The sequence below is a fragment of the Portunus trituberculatus genome, chromosome 44, assembly GCF_017591435.1.
Source record: "Portunus trituberculatus isolate SZX2019 chromosome 44, ASM1759143v1, whole genome shotgun sequence".
NCBI classification, from domain to species: domain Eukaryota; kingdom Metazoa; phylum Arthropoda; class Malacostraca; order Decapoda; family Portunidae; genus Portunus; species Portunus trituberculatus.
Genome location: NC_059298.1, coordinates 15,014,052 through 15,034,058, shown reverse-complemented (window position 1 = coordinate 15,034,058; position 20,007 = coordinate 15,014,052). Strand labels below are relative to the sequence as shown.

Sequence of the window (20,007 nt, the reverse complement as noted above, 5' to 3'; positions counted from 1 at the left end):
CATGAGTGGCATAGTGGCCCATAGTGACGTGAGGGACTGAGTTAGATAATCACTCTTCATACTCCTTCTGTCTTTATTAAGTCCTCAACTGGAACCTTGGTATATAGTCTGTCTGCCCAGTCGGCGCCGCCCTTGTCTGGCATCCACACTCTCCTCTTGCCTCGCCGACACATCATCCCCGCGTGACTTCACCCCACAAGCAGTCTTTTAGTCACTCGTATTATATCCCTGACCAGCTATCTAGCCTTGGGTGTGGACGCGTAGGGCTGTATTCTGAAGCCTTTTTTCGTTGTATTTCCACTACTTTCCTAAGGTGGAAATTGACTATTTTATTCTTATTTTATTTATTTATTTATCTGTTTTTGTTATGGGTCTAGCGAGGGATTAACAAGACTTCTTTTATTAACAAAAGAAGATACTGATGCTTGGGAGCATTTCTGAAACATATCTACACTTCAAAGCCACTCCTTTCAGAAGCTACACCTATTTTTTTTTTTTTTTTTTTTTTTTTACGGGTTAGTGAGAGATTAACAAGGTTTCTACATTATTAGCAGAAGAAATACTGTAGTTGAAGCTACGTAGGTTTTAAAGGATGTTTTTTTTTATGATTCTATTGAGAGATTAACAAAATGTCTTCATTATTAACAGAAAACAGTTAGTTGAAGCTACATGGGTTATGATTCTAGTGACAGATTAACAAAATTTCTACATAATTAACAGAAAAGATAATCGAGTTGAAGTTACATGGATGTTTTTAAGAATTTTTTTACTATTTTATGATTGTAGTGATAGATTAACAAGACTTCTACATTATTCACTGAAGAAACAGTCGTGACAATCCGGAAACAATCGTGAGAATCCGCCAATTCATCTTGTATGGCTTGTAAAAAAATATTCGCGATGAGAGAGAGAGAGAGAGAGAGAGAGAGAGAGAGATGACGACGATGTTTCTCAATGCTGGCCATCACCTTTCCTAACTGGTGTACAGTACCTCTAAACCCAGCCCCGCCCTACCAACAAGACCCGCGTGACATTCCCCGAGAAGACTACTTGCATAATGTGATATCCTTGACCACTCTGTCCTAGCCTTGGGTTGTGACGCCTCTTCTCTAGTAAGGCCTTCCCTAACCCCACGTGTCTCACTGTGAATGTTGATGCGTGGAGGAGTAATGGTCCCCTCATTCTCTCTCTCTCTCTCTCTCTCTCTCTCTCTCTCTCTCTCTCTCTCTCGGGTCTTGTTGTCTTTTTTTCTTAATCCGGGAACGATATTTGGATTTTCATTTTCGTTTTTGCCTTTACTTTTTGTGCTGTTGTGCCCTTTGTGTTGCGAATTGTGAGAGGATGGAAGGACTAAGCCTACTGGTGTATAGAGGAAGGATTGGACATTGCGATTACGAAAAAGAAAGACACCCACCCACCCCTCCAACAAATAAAAAGGTTGAAGGACTAAAATCATTGACATACAAAGGGAAAATTGAACATATCAACTGAGTAAAATTAAACTGCTAGCATGATATACCTTGGGAGGGACTGTAATAATGATAAAGCACATTCCCATCCCTTTCCTCAAAATAGTAAATGAATAAATGAAGAAATAGATCAATAAAAAGTTGAAGGGCTCGAATTATTAACCCCTTCAGTACTGGGACGCATTGTTACCATGAGTTTTGGATATATGACGATTTTCTTTACAGTGGGAAGTGTCTATGGAGGTCAGAAGATTAATGGCCAGACTCTTCACTATTTTAATCCCTACATAAGTTTTTGAATCTGTATAAAATCACCAAATAGTAGCCGGAATAGATATGAAAACGTGCCATGGTACTGAAGGGAATGATATACCAAGGAATAAAATAAAAAGATGATGATTTTGACACTGTAAAGTTAAACAGTTTGCATGATAATCCTTGAGAAAACTATATGATTCTGTTCACTGCCTTCAATTTTCCTATTTAGATTGCACAGTTGAACGTAAGAAGAAAAAAAATCTATAAGTGGATCTTGGAGTGTGCATGGGGAAAACACTGCAGTTAATACGGAGCTGGAAGGGGGTTGGGATGAGGGGAGGAAAGTCTTACGAATTATGATCATGCTTAAGTGGTTGGTATTTATAATTTTCTTGCGAACTGAGCACGGAACGGCACAGAAAATAGCATCGTATTTCCCGACCAATTATGGAAAGTGTGTGTGTGTGTGTGTGTGTGTGTGTGTGTGTGTGTTCTTTGTCGTTGTTGATGTTGGTGATGGTGGTGGTGGTGGTGGTGGTGTTATTGTGGTGGTTTTTAGTCTTGTTATAGTTATTGTTCTTGTTCTTGTTCATCTTCATTGTCATCATCATCATGTTGGTGATGGTCTTCTTGGTCTTCTTCTTGTTATTGTGGTTCTTCTTCTTCTTCTTCTTCTTCTTCTTCTTCTTCTTCTTCTTCTTCATTCTTCTTCTTCTTCTTCTTCTTCTTCTTCTTCTTCTTCTTCTTCTTCTTCTTCTTCTTCTTCTTCTTCTTCTTCTTCTTCTTCTTCTTCTTCTTCTTCTTCTTCTTCTTCTTCTCTTCTTCTCTTTCTCTCTCTCTCCTCCTCCTCCTCCTCCTCCTCCTCCTCCTCCTTGCTATCCATTATTTGATAACTGTTTTGGGATTTTATCGGTTACTGAAGAAAGAAAAAAAAAGACAACGGCAAATTATTATCTGTTATAGTTATCTCACAATTGGCATTAGTGTTATTATCATTATTGTTATTTCCTTCTTACTTTCCATTAGGTGATAGCGGTGTTGGTTTTTTAACTCCATAAAAAGAAAAATAGATTAACAAATAACGTATCTATTACCGTCATCCTACAATTGTCACCTTATTTATTTATTTATTTATTTATTTATTTGTTTATTTGTATATTTATTTTGTTGTTCTTGCTTTCCATTCCTCGATAACTGTATTTGCTGTTTTAAGTAAGTAAAAGAAAAGAATAACACAAAATATTCACGATTATAATTTTTCTTATTCTTATTTTTTCTTCTTCATCTTATTATTATTATTATTATTATTATTATTATTATTATTATTATTATTATTATTATTATTATCATTATCATCATCATCATTATTTCCATTCAATTTAGAGATTGGTATGAATTAAAGACCAAAACGTACTTAGACATCTCGCAGTTACCATCATCATCATCATCATCATCATCATCATCATCATCATCATCATCATCCCTCAGACAGCCATATATAAAATAAAATAGAAGATAGGAAAAAAATTAACTCACTCGTAAACTGAGGCAATTTTACTCTACGGTGCTATTTAAAGTGCCGAGCCTCTTAAACGGCAAATATTATATACACACGCACTACACTAGCTAGTATTAATTAAAGTTGTTAAAGGGGAGAGACACACACACCACGCCACTCCATCACTCGCCAGGGCAAAACACACACACACACACACACACACACACACACACACACACACACACACACACACACACACACACACACACACACACACACACACACACACACTGTCTAACTGGTATTCTTCTTGGTTTTCATTTTTTTTCTTTAGTTTTTCTCCTCCTCCTATTAATTATCTCCTTTCTTGTTTTTCTTTTTTTCCTTTTCTGTGCTATTCGTTTTGTATCTTTTTTTCTTTGTCTTGTTTTCATTCTTTATTGCTTCCTCTTTTCTAATCGTTTTACTGTTCTAATTTTTCCTTTCCTATTAATTAATTTCTTCCTTTCCTATAATGTATCATGATTTTCCTTTCACTCATTTATTTCACTCATGTTTTCTTCCATTTCCATTTTTATTCCCCAATCCTTTTCCACCTTCTATAACACTCCTTCCTGTAATCCCTATCCACATCCATCTCGACCCTATTTTTCCACATACCTCTTTCTCCCTTCTCTCATTCACCAGTACTCGCTCTCCTTTACTTTCCCTTGTAACGAGAGCTTTGCTTAACCTAACCTTACCTAACCAAACTAACGTAACCTATGTACAAAGTGAGTCAGTTACCTGTGTGCTTTGCTTCGCCTTGCCTCGCCTCGCCTCTCCTCTGCCTAACTCTTCTTGGTCTAGACTCTAGACTCTAGGGTCTACGCTTCGTTCTACCCGTACTCTCTCTGATGTCTCGAGGATTAGGCAAAGTTTGTGGGCGTGTGTGTGTCTGAACTTTGGCTAGGTGTATGTTCGTATGAGAGAGAGAGAGAGAGAGAGAGAGAGAGAGAGTTGGTAAATTCGCAGTGATAGATGATTTATGTATTATTTGCTCTCTCTCTCTCTCTCTCTCTCTCTCTCTCTCTCTCTCTCTCTCTCTCTCTCTCTCTCTCTCTCTCTCTCTCTCACACACACACACACACACACACACACACACACACACACACACACACACACACACACACACACACACATCACGTACTTAAGAAAAAAAGAAAACACATTAGCTTCTCCTCAACTCGAAGAAGTAAATAACAACTTCCATTTTCTTTCACCATTAAGTATGGATGAGAGAAAATGGGTAAAAAAAATATTAAAGTAATGAAGAAAAGAAAATATGTGCTGCTTTTATTTTTCTTGTTTTTCTCTTCTTTTTTTTTCCCTTGGGGCAGAAACACAATTAGTCCAAGTGGAGAATCATTATTTATTTATTTATTTATTTATTTTCCTCCAGTATTTAATTTTTTTTTCTTCCTTTCCTCGTCCCTCTCATCCTCACACGTTTTGTTCTCACGCCTTTGTTCTCCTCACCGCCCTCGCTTGCAAGTTTCCTCCGTGTGTGTGTGTGTGTGTGTGTGTGTGTGTGTGTGTGTGTGTGTGTGTGTGTGTGTGTGAAGCGATGTTCTATTTTTTTCCTCTCTCTCTCTCTCTCTCTCTCTCTCTCTCTCTCTCTCTCTCTCTCTCTCTCTCTCTCTCTCTCTCTCTCTCTCTCTCTCTCTCTCTCTCCTGTTGTTCGTTGCCTTCTTGTTTCTCTTTCTCCTTTGTCTCAATTCCCTCCCTTTTTTTTTTTTTTTTTTGTCTTTCTCTATCTTTTTTCTTTCATTCGTCATTAGAGAGAGAGAGAGAGAGAGAGAGAGAGATCTTATATATTCATTTATGTACTGTAGCTACTCTTAAAATAGATTAATGAATAAATGGAATGAAAAAAAAAAAAAAGGCTGACAAAATATGCAAAAGGCCGGGTAACCTACATCATGCAGCTCCTGGCCTGGTGTGTGCCATATGGAATGGATTATTTAGTTGTTTATTCATTCATTCATTCATTCATTCATTCTTTCATTCATTCATTCATTCATTCATTCAATCTATTGTTAACCCCTTCAATGCTATGACATGTTTTCTTATTCAATCTCGTTACTATTTGGTGGTTTTATACAGCTTTAGAAACTTTTGTAGAGATTAAAATAGTGAAGTCTGTGGTCATTATCATTATTATTTTTTTTTTTTTTTAGCTCCATAGATCCTTCGTAATGTCAATAAAATCGTCTGATCTACCCAAAACTCAAGGTACAAATGCGTTCCAGTACTGAAAGGGTTAAGTGAAGACAATAAGTAACAATGCATGATATATAGAAATGAAGGAAATCTCTCTCTCTCTCTCTCTCTCTCTCTCTCTCTCTCTCTCTCTCTCTCTCTCTCTCTCTCTCTCTCTCTCTCTCTCTCTCTCTCTCTCTCTCTCTCATTAAGAATTAGACGGACGCGTGTCACTCAAGCTAAGAGGACACGTGGGAGTTGTAATGGTGTGTGTGTGTGTGTGTGTGTGTGTGTGTGTGTGTGTGTGTGTGTGTGTGTGTGTGTGTGTGTGTGTGTGTGTGTGTTTTACCGGTCAAGGATCTCTCTCTCTCTCTCTCTCTCTCTCTCTCTCTCTCTCTCTCTCTCTCTCTCTCTCTCTCTCTCTCTCATCAGTTTTCTTTCCGTATTGAGTATTTTTCTTTTTTTCTTTTTCGCTCTCATCTTTTTCTCTTTATTTAGATTTTTTTTCTTTTTATATATATTTTTCCCATTTTCTTTCCTTCTGTCTGAATTCACTTCTCTTTGGTCACGTTTATTCCCCTCCATCCCTTTTATATTAATTTTGTTTTCTCGTCATTTTCTCTTCCTCCTCCCTCCCCTCCCTCCTTCTCCTTCTCCTTCTTCTTCTTCTTCTTCTTCTCCTCCTTCTCCTTCTCCTTCTCCTTCTCCTTCTCCTTCTCCTTCTCCTCCTCCTCCTCCTCCTCCTCCTCCTCCTCCTCCTCCTCCTCCTCCTCCTCCTCCTCTTGTGTGTTGTCGACCTCGTTCTCTTCCTCTTTCCCAGACATATTTTTTTTCTTTTATTAATTTTATTTTCTCGTAATTTTCTCTTGTCTCCTCCTCCTCCTCCTCCTCCTCCTCCTCCTCCTCCTCCTCCTCCTCCTCCTCCTCCTCCTCCAGCAGTCGGTCGGTCGAAGACAACCGGTCATCATTCTTCGCTTAGGGAGAGAGAGAGAGAGAGAGAGAGAGAGAGAGAGAGAGAGAGAGAGAGAGAGAGAGAGAATATGAAAGCTAGTTTGCTATTGCTTTTACCTTCTCTTTAGGGAATGGTAAGAAAGAGAATGGAAGGAAGAGGAGGAGGAGGAGTGGAGGTGTTTGAAGAGTCGCGGGGAGATGAAGGGTCGCCTCTCATGCCCAAAATAAGATCAAGGACGCCTCCTCCAAGTCTTACCTCCTCCTCCTCCTCCTCCTCGATCTCCTCCTCCTCCTCCTCCCTCCTCCTCCTCCTCCTCCTCCTCCTCCTCCTCCTCCTCCTCCTCCTCCTCCTCCTCCTCCTCCTCCAATTCACTCCACTTCGTCTATCTTTAATGTTCTCCTTCCCTTTCTCTCTCTCTCTCTCTCTCTCTCTCTCTCTCTCTCTCTCTCTCTCTCTCTCTCTCTCTCTCTCTCTCTCTCTCTCTCTCTCTCTCTCTCTCTCTCTCATTTCGTCATTCCATACTTATTCAGATCTGATAAATCTCTACTGAATTGTGGTTTTCTCATTCTTTCTATTATTTCCTTGTTTATCTTACCCAGTTTTCTTGTCTTTATATCTTCTTCTTCTTCTTCTTCTTCTTCTTCTTCTTCTTCTTCTTCTTCTTCTTCTTCTTCTTCCAGCTTCCTTCTGCTCTGTTTCGTCCCTTCCTTTCATTTGTTGCCGTTCTGTTCCCATATATTGTATTTGTCATTTTTACTTGAGTTTTTCTTTCTTTCTCTTTTTTCCTTCCTTATTTTGCTTTCGTTTTCCTTTTTTTTCCTTTGTTGTTTGATTACTTGTTTGCCTGCCTGTTCTTCTTCCTTCTCTTGTTTTTGTTGTTGTCTTCGTCTTTTTTTGCTGTTGTTCTTCATCTTCTTTTACATCTTCCCTCCCTCCCTCCCTCCCTCCCTCCGTCCTGCTGGTGGTGGCGACGTGAGTGTGTGCGCGTGACACAAACGATGTGGTAACGGCGTAATTTGCAGACTATCATTGCGTATAGATGGCCTTGGGGTAGCGGTGGTGGTAGTGGTGGTGGTGGTGATGGTAGTGGTGGAGGGGTAGTTGATGGCTTCTTTGTGTGCTTAGTGGTGGAGGAGTGGGAGAGGAGGGGAGACTAGGGGGATTGAGTGGTGGGATGGTGTTGTCCTTATGTTTAGGTGGTGGTGGTGGTGGTGATTTTGAAGGGGTGGTGAATGGGATTGGTGAGTGTTATGTAGGAGGATGGATAGTGGTACTTGATAATGTGGTTGTGATAGTGGTGTTGATGATGATGGTGACAGAGACAGTGATCTAGACGCTGGTGATGAGTTTAGGCTACATCAGCGATTATCAGCCATATGTAAATTTAATTCTTGATGTTAAAAAAAAAAAAAAACTACATGGTAAGAGTAAATAATTGATGTATGTACCTGATAATTCAATAATAATTTAATTGCATTTTTAATAGTGAAAGAGAGAGAGAGAGAGAGAGAGAGAGAGAGAGAGAGAGAGAGAGAGAGAGAGAGAGAGAGAGAGAGAGAGAGAGAGAGTGAGAGTGAGTGAGTGAGTGAGTGAGTGTGTGTGAGTGAGTGAGTGTGTGTGTGTGTGTGTGTGTGTGTGTGTGTGTGTGTGTGTGTGTGTGCTTGCGTGCGTGACTGTGTGAGGGAAATAAGAATGGCTTGTATGTTTTTTCAGTAAGGGGGTAAATGGAGAAATACATCAAGGCGAATGTTTAATAATGGAAGAAAGGTGGAGAATTCCTGGTGTAAATGGTGGTGGTGGTGGTGGTGGTGGTCGTGGTCGTGGTCGTGGTGGTGACAGACAGTTGGGGTCCAGATGGTGTTAGTAGGGTGGGGATGGGGTGGGGGATGGATCGAATCCAGATGGTGGTGGTGGTGGTGGTGGTAGTAGTAGTAGCAGTAGTCTGCCCAGCTGTCTATGTGGTGGTGTTAGTAACCAAAATGACACTATGTAAACACCGGGAATCATTACTTCACCACCGTTGTGTGTGTGTGTGAGAGAGAGAGAGAGAGAGAGAGAGAGAGAGAGAGAGAGAAGATTGAAAGTGTTAATGAGATAATGAGATGGCATTATGAAAGGCGTGAATCTCTCTCTCTCTCTCTCTCTCTCTCTCTCTCTCTCTCTCTCTCTCTCTCTCTCTCTCTCTCTCTCTCTCTCTCTCTCTCTCTCTCTCTCTCTCTCTCTCTCTCTCTCTCTCTTACTCCATGGAGCGAAATAATGTGCAAAAAAATTAAAAAGATGGTTAATGGAGTGTAGAATGAACTTTAGGTGAATGCATAGGAGAGAGAGAGAGAGAGAGAGAGAGAGAGAGAGAGAGAGAGAGAGAGAGAGAGAGAACTAAATGATCACGTGATAGCAAAAGTGTAAATGACAGAGAAGGCGGAAAGAAGAAGAGTGAGTGAGTAAAAAGAGCGAAAGAGGAGGAACAGGAGGAGAAGGACGAATAAGAGGAAGAAGAAGAAGAAGAAGAAGAAGCAATGAGGTGTGAATTTGAGGCAACGGTATAGGATGAGGAAGAGGAAGAGGAGGAAGAGTTACTGGTAGTAGTGGTGATGATGGTGATGAAGGAGGAATAAGAGGCAATGGTGCTGAGGGTGGTAGTGAAATTATAAAGAAAGAACACAATCACCAACGAACACAAAGGGAAAACACACACACACACACACACACACACCACAGCAGCATAACAATTGGTCCCTACAAAGCTGCTCCGAGTATTCCATCTGATAAAATGAAGTGAGGGAAGCAGGATGGTAAAGTTGAAGGTTCCTCCCACTCACCCTTCCTTCCAAAGCCGGTGGTGCTGGCAGGGAAGGAAGAAAAATAGTGCAGCATGGAAAAGGAAGAGGAGGTGGTGGTGGTGGTGGTGGTGGTGGTAATGGTGGTAGTGGTGATGGCGAGGAAAGAAAATAATCGAAAGAGAGAGAGAGAGAGAGAGAGAGAGAGAGAGAGAGAGAGAGATGGGGGGGAATCGACTCCTGAGACGTACATAATTTACGGTGAAAATGGAAAGTCTGCACACACACACACACACACACACACACACACACACACACACACACACACACACACACACACACACACACACAGAGAGAGAGAGAGAGAGAGAGAAATAATTGATATGTATGTAAAATCGATAATGTGTGTTTGATGTTTATAGTAGTAGTAGTAGTAGTAGTAGTAGTAGTAGTAATAGTGGTAGTGGTGGTGGTGGTGGCAGTAATGGTAGTGGTTTCCGATGCAATTTTTACCCTGAAAGCTGTAAACGGTTACTTACCTTGAGAGAGAGAGAGAGAGAGAGAGAGAGAGAGAGAGTCCGCGAACCAGCCAGCCAGCCAGCCAGTCAGCCAGCTAGTTTTGTTGACTGAGGATAATTCGGTACGGAGTCTGCTGTGGGCTAGGGAGGGGCGTGTGTGGTGGCGTGATGTGGTATGGGGCGGTGTGTGGTGCAGGTTGTTAGTGACACGTGCTGTGATTGCTGTGGTGGCGCTGTGATGCTGACTAAGGTGTTCTGTGCTGTGGGGGTGGTGGTGTGGCTGTAAAAATGAGTGCTTATTCGTGACTGTGGTTGAGCGTGAGTGCTTGGAAAAGACTGCGGTGTCCCTGTGGTGAAATTAAGAGAGAGAGAGAGAGAGAGAGAGAGAGAGAGAGTGGAGCTGTCGGAGCGTGGTCTGGAGTGTCTCATGAGCTGGGACAAAGCACAGTTCAAGGCTCCATCACGCCGCGCCTCTCGCCAATCACTCGACGAGGTGGTGGTGGTGTTTTGTAGTGCGGTGCCTTGACGGTGCATGTGGAGGGGGTGACGGGGGTCTGGGTGGCTGGTTAGCTGGCTGGCTCTGTGGCGGCATACCTCGTCCAATACTACATTTTGTAATAATTGTCTTGTGGCGGAAGATCGAGTGGGGGAGTTAATGTTTTAGATGAGGTTTTATTGGGTCTTGTTTTGCTGATAATTTTCATCCTCGTAACGACCTTCTCATGTCCCCCTTTTTCTCTCTCTCTCTCTCTCTCTCTCTCTCTCTCTCTCTCTCTCTCTCTCTCTCTCTCTCTCTCTCTCTCTCGTATCATTTATTTGTGCCACGTATTCACAAACCACGAAATTTCAGAAGAAAAAGAAATACTGGAAGAGAAAGAGCCGCCGCACTGGCACCCTAACCCCACCGGCCCACCGTTATGCTCTCAGGATAAATCTGGCGTGTTATTTTCCCTTTAATATTTGCAATAATACATTTTGCTACTATAGCTGGCGGACTTGGAAAGGGTGGATGGTGGTGGCCGTGTGGTCCGAGGGGAAGCGTCCCTGGTGGACAGGATATTACGAACCTTACCGTTACAGAGTGGAGTGTACAGTGTAGCCTGTCATGTGAACTGTGCCGGGGGAAGAGAGATGCAGGTTGGCTCAGTGAGGTAGAGAGAGAGAGCAGTGGGAGGACAGCGTTGCCCTGGCAGATACCGTGACGCAGGCGGCGAGGAAGGCTGTAGCGGGAGTGATAGTAACGAGCCTTGTTGTGGAGACTGAAAGTGGTAACAGTGCCCGAAAGAACATGGATAACGGAGATGTCAGTGTCGGCCGAGGAAGGCTTCAGAATAACATGGATGACTGTGAAGAAGACGACGACGACTCCTGTCACAAGAGCGGGCCCGTCACCTTGGCCCAGTGGCCACGTCAGGATGGGTCCAGGTTAGCTTTTGGTCGGCTGAAGGCTAAGCTCTTCGAGACCAGACTGGCAGCCCACGTTCGCCGCGCCCAGTTGGCCATCACAGACTCCATAAAGCACGCCGGGTGGGCGGTAGAGCACAAGGTGGGTGTGAACTGTGGCTTGCACTGTGAGGAGCATGCACGAGGCCTCCGAGGTCAGTGGATGAGGCGAAAACTATGTAGGTCAGGAAAGGTCAGAGAAGAGTGAAGAGTAGAGCGATGCCACGGGATGGGATGAATGTCGCCTCCTCCCTAGTCAGCAGTTCACAATGTCCACACCACCAACTGAGCACTCTGTGGATCCAGCATTGTGGGGACAAAGCAGCGTCCTCCGATGTGTCGTTCAGCTCATCGAGGACCATACTTAGGATTCTATAACCTAACGAGCGTAATGCGGGAGCTGTGACACATTCCGTCCTGTTTGCCTACCTACCCGCCCGTCAACCGAGAGAGCACTCAGAGCGGTTGTCTTCGTCCTGTGACGGTGAGCGCTTTCGTGGCAGCGGCCGTGCGGTGTTCGTCTTTAATAGGAATGTTGTGGGAGCCCCTTGTGCATGCCCTATGGGAATACAATTATAGAAGTCAATACGTTCGGGTGGAGAAGCGGGAGTTTAAGCGTCCCATTGTTCACCGGAAGAAATACCGCCATCCCGCCCTGTTCCCATTCTTCGTGTGACGGCTGTCCCCCTTGCAAATGGTTATTGTTTATTAGGTGTGTGTGTGTGTGTGTGTGTGTGTGTGTGTGTGTGTGTGTGTGTGTGTGTGTGTGTGTGTACTCTATACTTTCACTTGATGTCTCATTCTCTCACATTCACTCTCTTCCTCCCCTTGACCAGTAGGCTGGGTCCCGATACCCGCCATGCCCTGCCTTGAAGGACGCCACACATTGCTGGGAGTAAAGCATTGTGTTCACGTTCTCTTGAGTAATGTGCTTATGCTCTCTGGGGAAAGAAAAAATGCATATGATATATCCACCGTATGAGAGAGAGAGAGAGAGAGAGAGAGAGAGAGAGAGAGAGAGAGAGAGAGAGAGAGAGAGAGAGAGAGAGAGAGAGAGACCGACCGACCGACCGACCGACCGACCTCGGGTCATATCCCAACATGGTATGCACTATGAAATCCTCACCAAAACTGGCAAACATAAACATTGATCGCAGGACAATAACTTGAGCTAAACCAACACGGGGTCCATATGTGTTCAAATTGCTGTCCGTCTCTTTGCAGAGACCCTTGCGTTCCCCAGTGACCTCGAATTATTCAGTGTTTGCTTTTGTCTGCAAACAACCTGACTTTCTGGTAATAGTAACCAAATACACTTGTAAATCAGGCCTTGAGAAATTAGTTAGGCTTCACCTTGGGCTTAATTTGTGGAAACCTTTGTATACTGACAGGAATACCAGATAGATTGAATGATTTATAACCATACATGTGTAGAGTTTGTGACATTTAGGAGTAAGTATTGTTTCATGCTGACTTGTTACTTATAAGGCACTGTATACGCTGATGAAAATTTTAACTTTTACTCTTAGGTTGCATTGTGTTTTGGGGTTTGGCAGCTCAAAAGCTTTATTGAACTGTCTGCCTTAAAAAATAAAGAAAGAAATAAACACTTGAATAGGAGGGATAAAAAGTACATAATATATTGTTTAATTATGTCTGTCAAGTGTCACTATACTTTGGATACACAATTTGCATGTCTCTACACACAGGCGGTGACGTAGTGGATAAGTGGTGAGCGTGGGATCGGGCAGACGTCCATGCGTAGATTTGAATACCGCTTTGAAGCTGTCATTTGTCGAGTGATTTAAAATTACCTACATGTCACCATGATACCCAGGTTCTAGGTGGTGTAATTGCCTTACATCTAAGATGAGGTTGGGTGGTGTGGTGATATGGGTCCTAACATGGGTACCACTATAAATAAAACTGCCTGCCCCACTAATGGGCGGAAGCTGAACAGCACTTCTGAACAGTGCTTCCTACATACTCTTCAAGTGTGCCTACAGGCGCTATAGGCCTTAATGTAAAAAAAAACACACACACACACACACACACACACACACACACACACAGACCTAGCTGATGGTGGTGTTGTCATGCATATTCTTGTGTCAGGCATGAAGTATAAATATAGTGGTTTCAGTGTCATGAAGCTGTCAGTTCACACCACCCTGGAGACAGCAAGGGGCATTTGATGCATGGACACAACAGTCTTGAGGGAGGTAGCCATGAATTTAATGCACACTCAGGAAGATTTTCTTAACAATATTACTTTTATATAATACTGTGTGAAGAACCCACCATATTAATATACTATATAGTGATTTGTTTCATAAATTATTCATATATGTATATATTACATCAAACTAAGATTGAGGGATTTTGTCAGTTTACATGTTTTTGTATGTACTTCTGGTGTGCATTTTTTTGTGTTGTGAACATTATTGAATAAGGTACGTACTGCCTCAAGAATGTTCTACCAAGTAGTGGAAGAAGTTGCACGTTACTAGTATAATTTCATATTTCACTTAAGAACCTGTGTGAACATCAAAGACAAAAAGAAAGTGTAATGTTTCCTTGTGATAAACATGTGACTTTTTATTTTTTGTAGGTGAGTGAGGTGTCCCGTCGAGGATGGAATGAAGCTTCCCGAGCCTGGGGCAGTGGTGGTACAGGGATGGGAAGCCTCACAGGGAGTTCTGGAGGACCTCATGAGCGCTCATCTCTCTTGCTGGGCCCTGGTGATGGTTACCAACGACTAGACAACAACAGGTGAGCTGACAGCTGCTCTCCAATTGTTGAAGTTAATCAGCATGCCCTCTAGGCATATAATCTTTGTCCAAAACATGTTCTGTGTATTGCAGGCTAAACCAGTGTGTTTCTGTGGCTTGTGAACAACTTCCTTCTGATGAAATACTTTTGATACTCATGAAAATATCCACGACAGTAAATCCCAATACTAATGACTTGTGTTACTTGTTGTTTGTGCTAGATGACAAGAAGTGTATGCAAAGGTGGAGCAGATGATATGGAAGGATAGACAATATTAATGTTGGGTAGAATATGCAAGAGTGAAGTGTATGGACAGGGATGGATAGAAATCCTGTTATAAGCATCCCTTGAGGGAGCTCCAAGGAATGGCCATCAGTGTAGATTAGACAAAATTGTGTCATTGCTTAACCAATTAGTTGTGTCCATATATGTATATTTATGTATAGATTTACCCTAAGCATTATGCATGGTAAGACATGTTCATCATTATTTATTTTTATGAACATAACAAAAGATAAGTCACTAATAACTGTTGAACAATCCAACCTAAAAGCTTGTCATGGCTTTATTCATGTTTCTTTATCCTCTAACACATTGGTGCTGGGAATATTATTTGCATGCTCATCAAATACCTGCATGGCTCTCCTCAACCCCCTAACCCAGTGGAACCAGTGTGAACACTTCTGACCCAGACAGCAGCGGTGGTGATGGCCATGGTGGTGATGAAAAAGCAGAGGGTGAAAGTTGCAGTGTGGAGTAAGACATTACTTCATAGTCTCAACATATGTGCATTATATTACCTTTACTTATATATTAAAAATGTAACAGCTTTTGAGTATTTTGATAAATAATAATTGAATTTGCTGTCTCACAATGTGGTAGTCCATTTTTTGCTTTACCTTGCTGTACCATATCTATAATGGAACAGAAGAATAAATAGTGCATTTTTTAAGGGCAAATGATGGCTGGGGTGATGACACATGGACCAGCGACTGGGGTAACAACAGCCAACCAAACTCACCAGGACAGACCAAACTGAGCTCAACAGAGACCTCTCCTAATTCTCGAGTTTCCAAGAAGAATGCCAGCAATGCTACAAAGAAGAACAGGAGCTCAACTAAAAAGGTGATATGTATGGTTCTTCATTTTTATACTATCAAACTTCTAAATTGGGCACTTTCTTTCTGCAGTAATTTTGCTTCAACATCATGATTATATATCAAGAATTTCTTATCTTGGTTTATATTAAGTGTATGGCCTGTAACAAAAATAGACAGAGCAACAGGGAAAAGGTGATACTAGAGACATAACAGCACACCTACAGGAGGGACTGTTTTGCAGCACCATCTAAACACTTGCTGCTGCATACTTACTTTGCAGTTACTTGATCCCCATCCAACAGAGTATGACTTCATTGGTATTGGAAGATAAAGACCCTGAAAATAAGGGAACGTATTTTAAAAGGTGAAAGAAATCATCAAGAAGCTTTATTTTCTCAAGTTGGCTAATTTAACCTGAAATTAACTGTCCTTTGCCATTTATTGTAATTGGCATCAATATAATATACCTAATTCTCTTCATTGCAGATCAATTTGTCATGGGAAATATAAGTAGGTGTTAGTGGAATTAGACCACAGATTACAATAATGGGGAGTTTTCGGAACTAATCCACCAGATGTCACCACTGCTATGTGTCCCTTGCTGACATGAGCTAAATTATTGCTGTATTAAATCCCAGGCACATACAGATGCATAGAACATTGATTATGATGATATTGTTGACATTCTGTATCTACTTTTAAATATCCTGTTTGGATAATTTGGGAGAAGATAGTCAAAACATAAATATTTTGTTGTAATTATCTCTTAATACTGCTATCAGTATCTTAAATGTGGCATACTACAAGTCTAAAATCTATTGATTTGGATAATGAAAAAGGTAAAATCTTTGACTGTACTGTATAGTATGACCCAGCTTACTCAGTAACATCGTAATATATGGGTATAGTTATTTTCGTGGTAATTTTAGCATCGCTTTCATCAAGATCAAGACGCGGCAAAACAGTCGAGCAAAGACTAAGCATATCACTGGACAGCTGTAGAGTGAGGAGAGAGGAATATGTGAATGTTTCCTCCTCATGGCGTAGTGGCATGGACATTACAGCAGGAATTAATTATTTGTCCAACAATGTGTTTGTTAAGTTAAACAGGTGGCCAGGCCAGGTTGGGTTAGACAGCAACACTCTCGCCAGGATACTTGAGTTGCCTATTCTTAATTAGAATTGTTGTTTCCATTAAATAGTAAGTTGAGCTGCGTGGTTGTGACTTTTAAGTGACACTGACATGCTGTTTTCATGTTTACTGTCGACTGGATTAATACATTTCCGATCAAGGGTGTACTCTTTTGGAAATGTGAAGATGATCAAGCAAACCTCAATGCCAATTCACGAGAAAATCAACTTATAGACATTTGTTCATGAATAGGGTTTGCTTTTGTCTGTGTTACTACTTAGAAGGAGTTACGTAAAAATATATATTATAACGAATTATTACATCTCTGTTTATAGAATGACACTGCAGGTATGTTCTATATTACCCCTATGAGAGCAAAGAGGACACGTACTGTGTTGCCACCTGGTGACAACCACTAGTTCTGAAAACTCCCCATTGTCATCTTATTCATTCATATTGATGCTCATTCCTTATTCTCTCATGCAGATGTCCATAATAGAGGGGCCTCTGGTTTCTATCCTTGTATTCCACTCTCACACACTCCATTCCCATCAGCCTCCCTTCATTCCTCTCTCTAGTCTTCCAGACCACTGCCTTTTCTTTCATATCTCACAACATTCAATTCTTTGGGTATCCTCCTTTTCTCACTTTCTTGCTTTCTCTCTACATTATCAAAACAATCATAAAATGTAATTGACCATCTATAATACTCAAAATATATTTATATACCCACAAGAGACATGACAAATATTCCATAATCTCTTTCATGGACCATATATTCAAGTACAGTAATTGGGAATCTTTAGAAAAAGTAGAAAGTGTGTCATATAGAGCTTTTACTGATGTAGATACTGGCAAGTCAATATTTCATTATTCTATGTTCTGATATACAGAACATGGTTTATAAAAAAATAAGAACATTGAAACATGTATTTCTCTTAATGAGATAATTTACAATATTAGGAAGCATTAAACAGAATCTACATGCAAACTGTTGTCTATAGTAAACTATAAATAACATAAGCCATCTCTTGCAAACATTGATGAGACATGTTTGAAAAGTCAAGTTGCTGTTGATGTCTCTGATATTGTATTTTTGCCATTTCTTTGAATGTTCCCAAAGAAAGAAATGGCTGGTTGCTAAAAGAATGAAAATTAACATTGTTGTATGGGATGCCCAGTTTACTAAAACTTTAAAGCTGAATGTGTTGACCTTTTAAAATTAATTGAAAGTTTGCAGTGATATAACATTTTGTCCCTTTGTTTGCAGGAAGGGAAGGCTGAACAAGAGTTGTTGGTAGATGTGGGGAGTGGTGGCAGTGGCAGTGGCAAGGGTCACACCTGGGACAACTGGGATGATGACTGGGAGAAAGTTGATGCCCAGTGACCTTCCAGTTAACACATGCCAAGTGCAGTTGAGGATGTTGAATGAAGCAAGAACATTTTAAAGTAGATTCTAAAGTGATGAATGAGTTTCTTGAACTTTTTACTAGACACAGTCTTTTGAATGAATTCCAAATTCATTTAGAATATATATTATTTTTTTATATTCATGGAGAGGAAGAATCTAGTATTAATGGTATTTAGATGAAAGGATGAAACATTAATAATAGCTGATTTCATACAGTGAAATCTTTCAGCAGTACAGAGTTATTTTGATCATTATCAGATAATTGGATGTAGCAAATCTGCATTGAATACAGTGACACAGTTTTATGACTAATCATGATCAAAAGACTGTTGTAGTGTTTGTGTGCTCCTGTGATGAGGGCAGCCTAGCAGAGCGAGCAGCAGTGTGTGGATGTCCCAGAAGAAGAATGTATATTGCACATAGTAATATTTTTGTTATTAAGACATTGTTTGTAGATTTTTTAAACGAATCATAAAATTTATGGGTATGGTGCAATTTCATATAATAAGTTGTAGCTTAAAAAAACATATTAATATATATATATAAAAAGTTATTGAAAAATATGTTGTATATCCTCTTTATGATTATAAATGAGCCAGCAAATATAAGTTACGACCAGTAGTATTTTAAGATGTTGAATTTCATTTCTTAAAAAAAAAAAAAATTAAGTACAGTACCTATGTTGAATCAGATATTTAAAGAAAGATATTTACCCATTTATTTTTTCTACTTCAATGTTGATTTTCATCCTTATTTAGATATCAGTAAAGGTTGTGTGAAGTAACTCATAAATGTGGAGATAAAACTTATGTTAATAGCTCTGTCCATATACTTCTATATATTTTGCTTGCATTTCCATCGCCCAGTGCTCTTTTGACAAGCATTCTTCATGTGAGCCAAAGGTTTTTCAAAACAACTATGACCTGCATAGTAATGGAATCACAGGCAATGTAGGAAGCACCAAGACATCATAACAATCATCAGCTCTTAGCACTTAGCTCCATCAATGGTATATACAATAACTATTTTTATACTCAACACCAGAAGATTTGCATTGTATCCTCCTATTACTCTGCCAAGTTTGTCAAGACTGACATCTATTAAGCTCTAAAGCCATTTATTCACAGGGATTGTTTCGTCAATTTCTTTCATTTAAACTGATAGGAAGAAACAGTGAGACATGATTCGGCACATTTTTATGCACAAGAGATAGGAAGCATAGGTGTCATGATGATAGTTATGTTGTAGCATGTGAGCCTCATCAAGTTTGTTGGTCCCATCATGTGTGTGTGTGTGTGTGTGTGTGTGTGTGTGTGTGTGTGTGTGTGTGTGTGTGTGTGTGTGTGTGTGTGTGTGTGTGTGTGTGTGTGTGTGTGTGTGTGTGTGTGTATGTGTGTGTGTGTGTGTTTCCCATCATAAAAGTTAATTCATTCCACTTTGTAAACTAGTGTTTAGGTAGAAATAAAAGGTAATTTATGCATATATATATATATATATATATATATATATATATATATATATATATATATATATATATATATATATATATATATATATATATATATATATATATATATATATATATATATATATATATATATATATATATATATATATATATATATATATATATATATATATACACATATATATGTATGTATGTATGTATATATGTATATATATATATATATATGTATATATGTATATATATGTATATATATATATATATATATATATATATATATATATATATATATATATATATATATATATATATATATATATATATATATATATATATATATATATATATATATATATATATATATATATATATATATATATATATATATATATATATATATATATATATATATATATATATATATATATATATATATATATATATATATATATATATATATATATATATATATATATATATATATATATATATATATATATATATATATATATATATATATATATATATATATATATATATATATATATATATATATATATATATATATATATATATATATATATATATATATATATATATATATATATATATATATATATATATATATATATATATATATATATATATATATATATATATATATATATATATATATATATATATATATATATATATATATATATATATATATATATATATATATATATATATATATATATATATATATATATATATATATATATATATATATATATATATATATATATATATATATATATATATATATATATATATATATATATATATATATATATATATATATATATATATATATATATATATATATATATATATATATATATATATATATATATATATATATATATATATATATATATATATATATATATATATATATATATATATATATATATATATATATATATATA

The 20,007-nt window shown here is 38.8% G+C and overlaps 1 protein-coding gene across 5 annotated transcripts in view; it reads left to right on the top strand.

Moving 5' to 3' along the window:
• LOC123519038 (ADP-ribosylation factor GTPase-activating protein 1-like) overlaps positions 1-18,201 on the top strand; it is a 56,487-nt gene extending 38,286 nt beyond the window's left edge. For 3 of the 5 annotated variants that reach the window (XM_045280175.1, XM_045280173.1, XM_045280172.1), the window contains 4 exons: positions 13,768-13,928; positions 14,592-14,684; positions 14,882-15,053; positions 17,431-18,201. In XM_045280175.1, coding sequence (XP_045136110.1) covers positions 13,768-13,928; positions 14,592-14,684; positions 14,882-15,053; positions 17,431-17,547 — 543 coding nt within the window. In that variant the 3' untranslated portion in view covers positions 17,548-18,201. The remainder of the gene's footprint in view (positions 1-13,767; positions 13,929-14,591; positions 14,685-14,881; positions 15,054-17,430) is intronic. The other 2 variants (XM_045280176.1, XM_045280174.1) reach the window with 1 other exon arrangement.
• Positions 18,202-20,007: the final 1,806 nt, after the last annotated feature.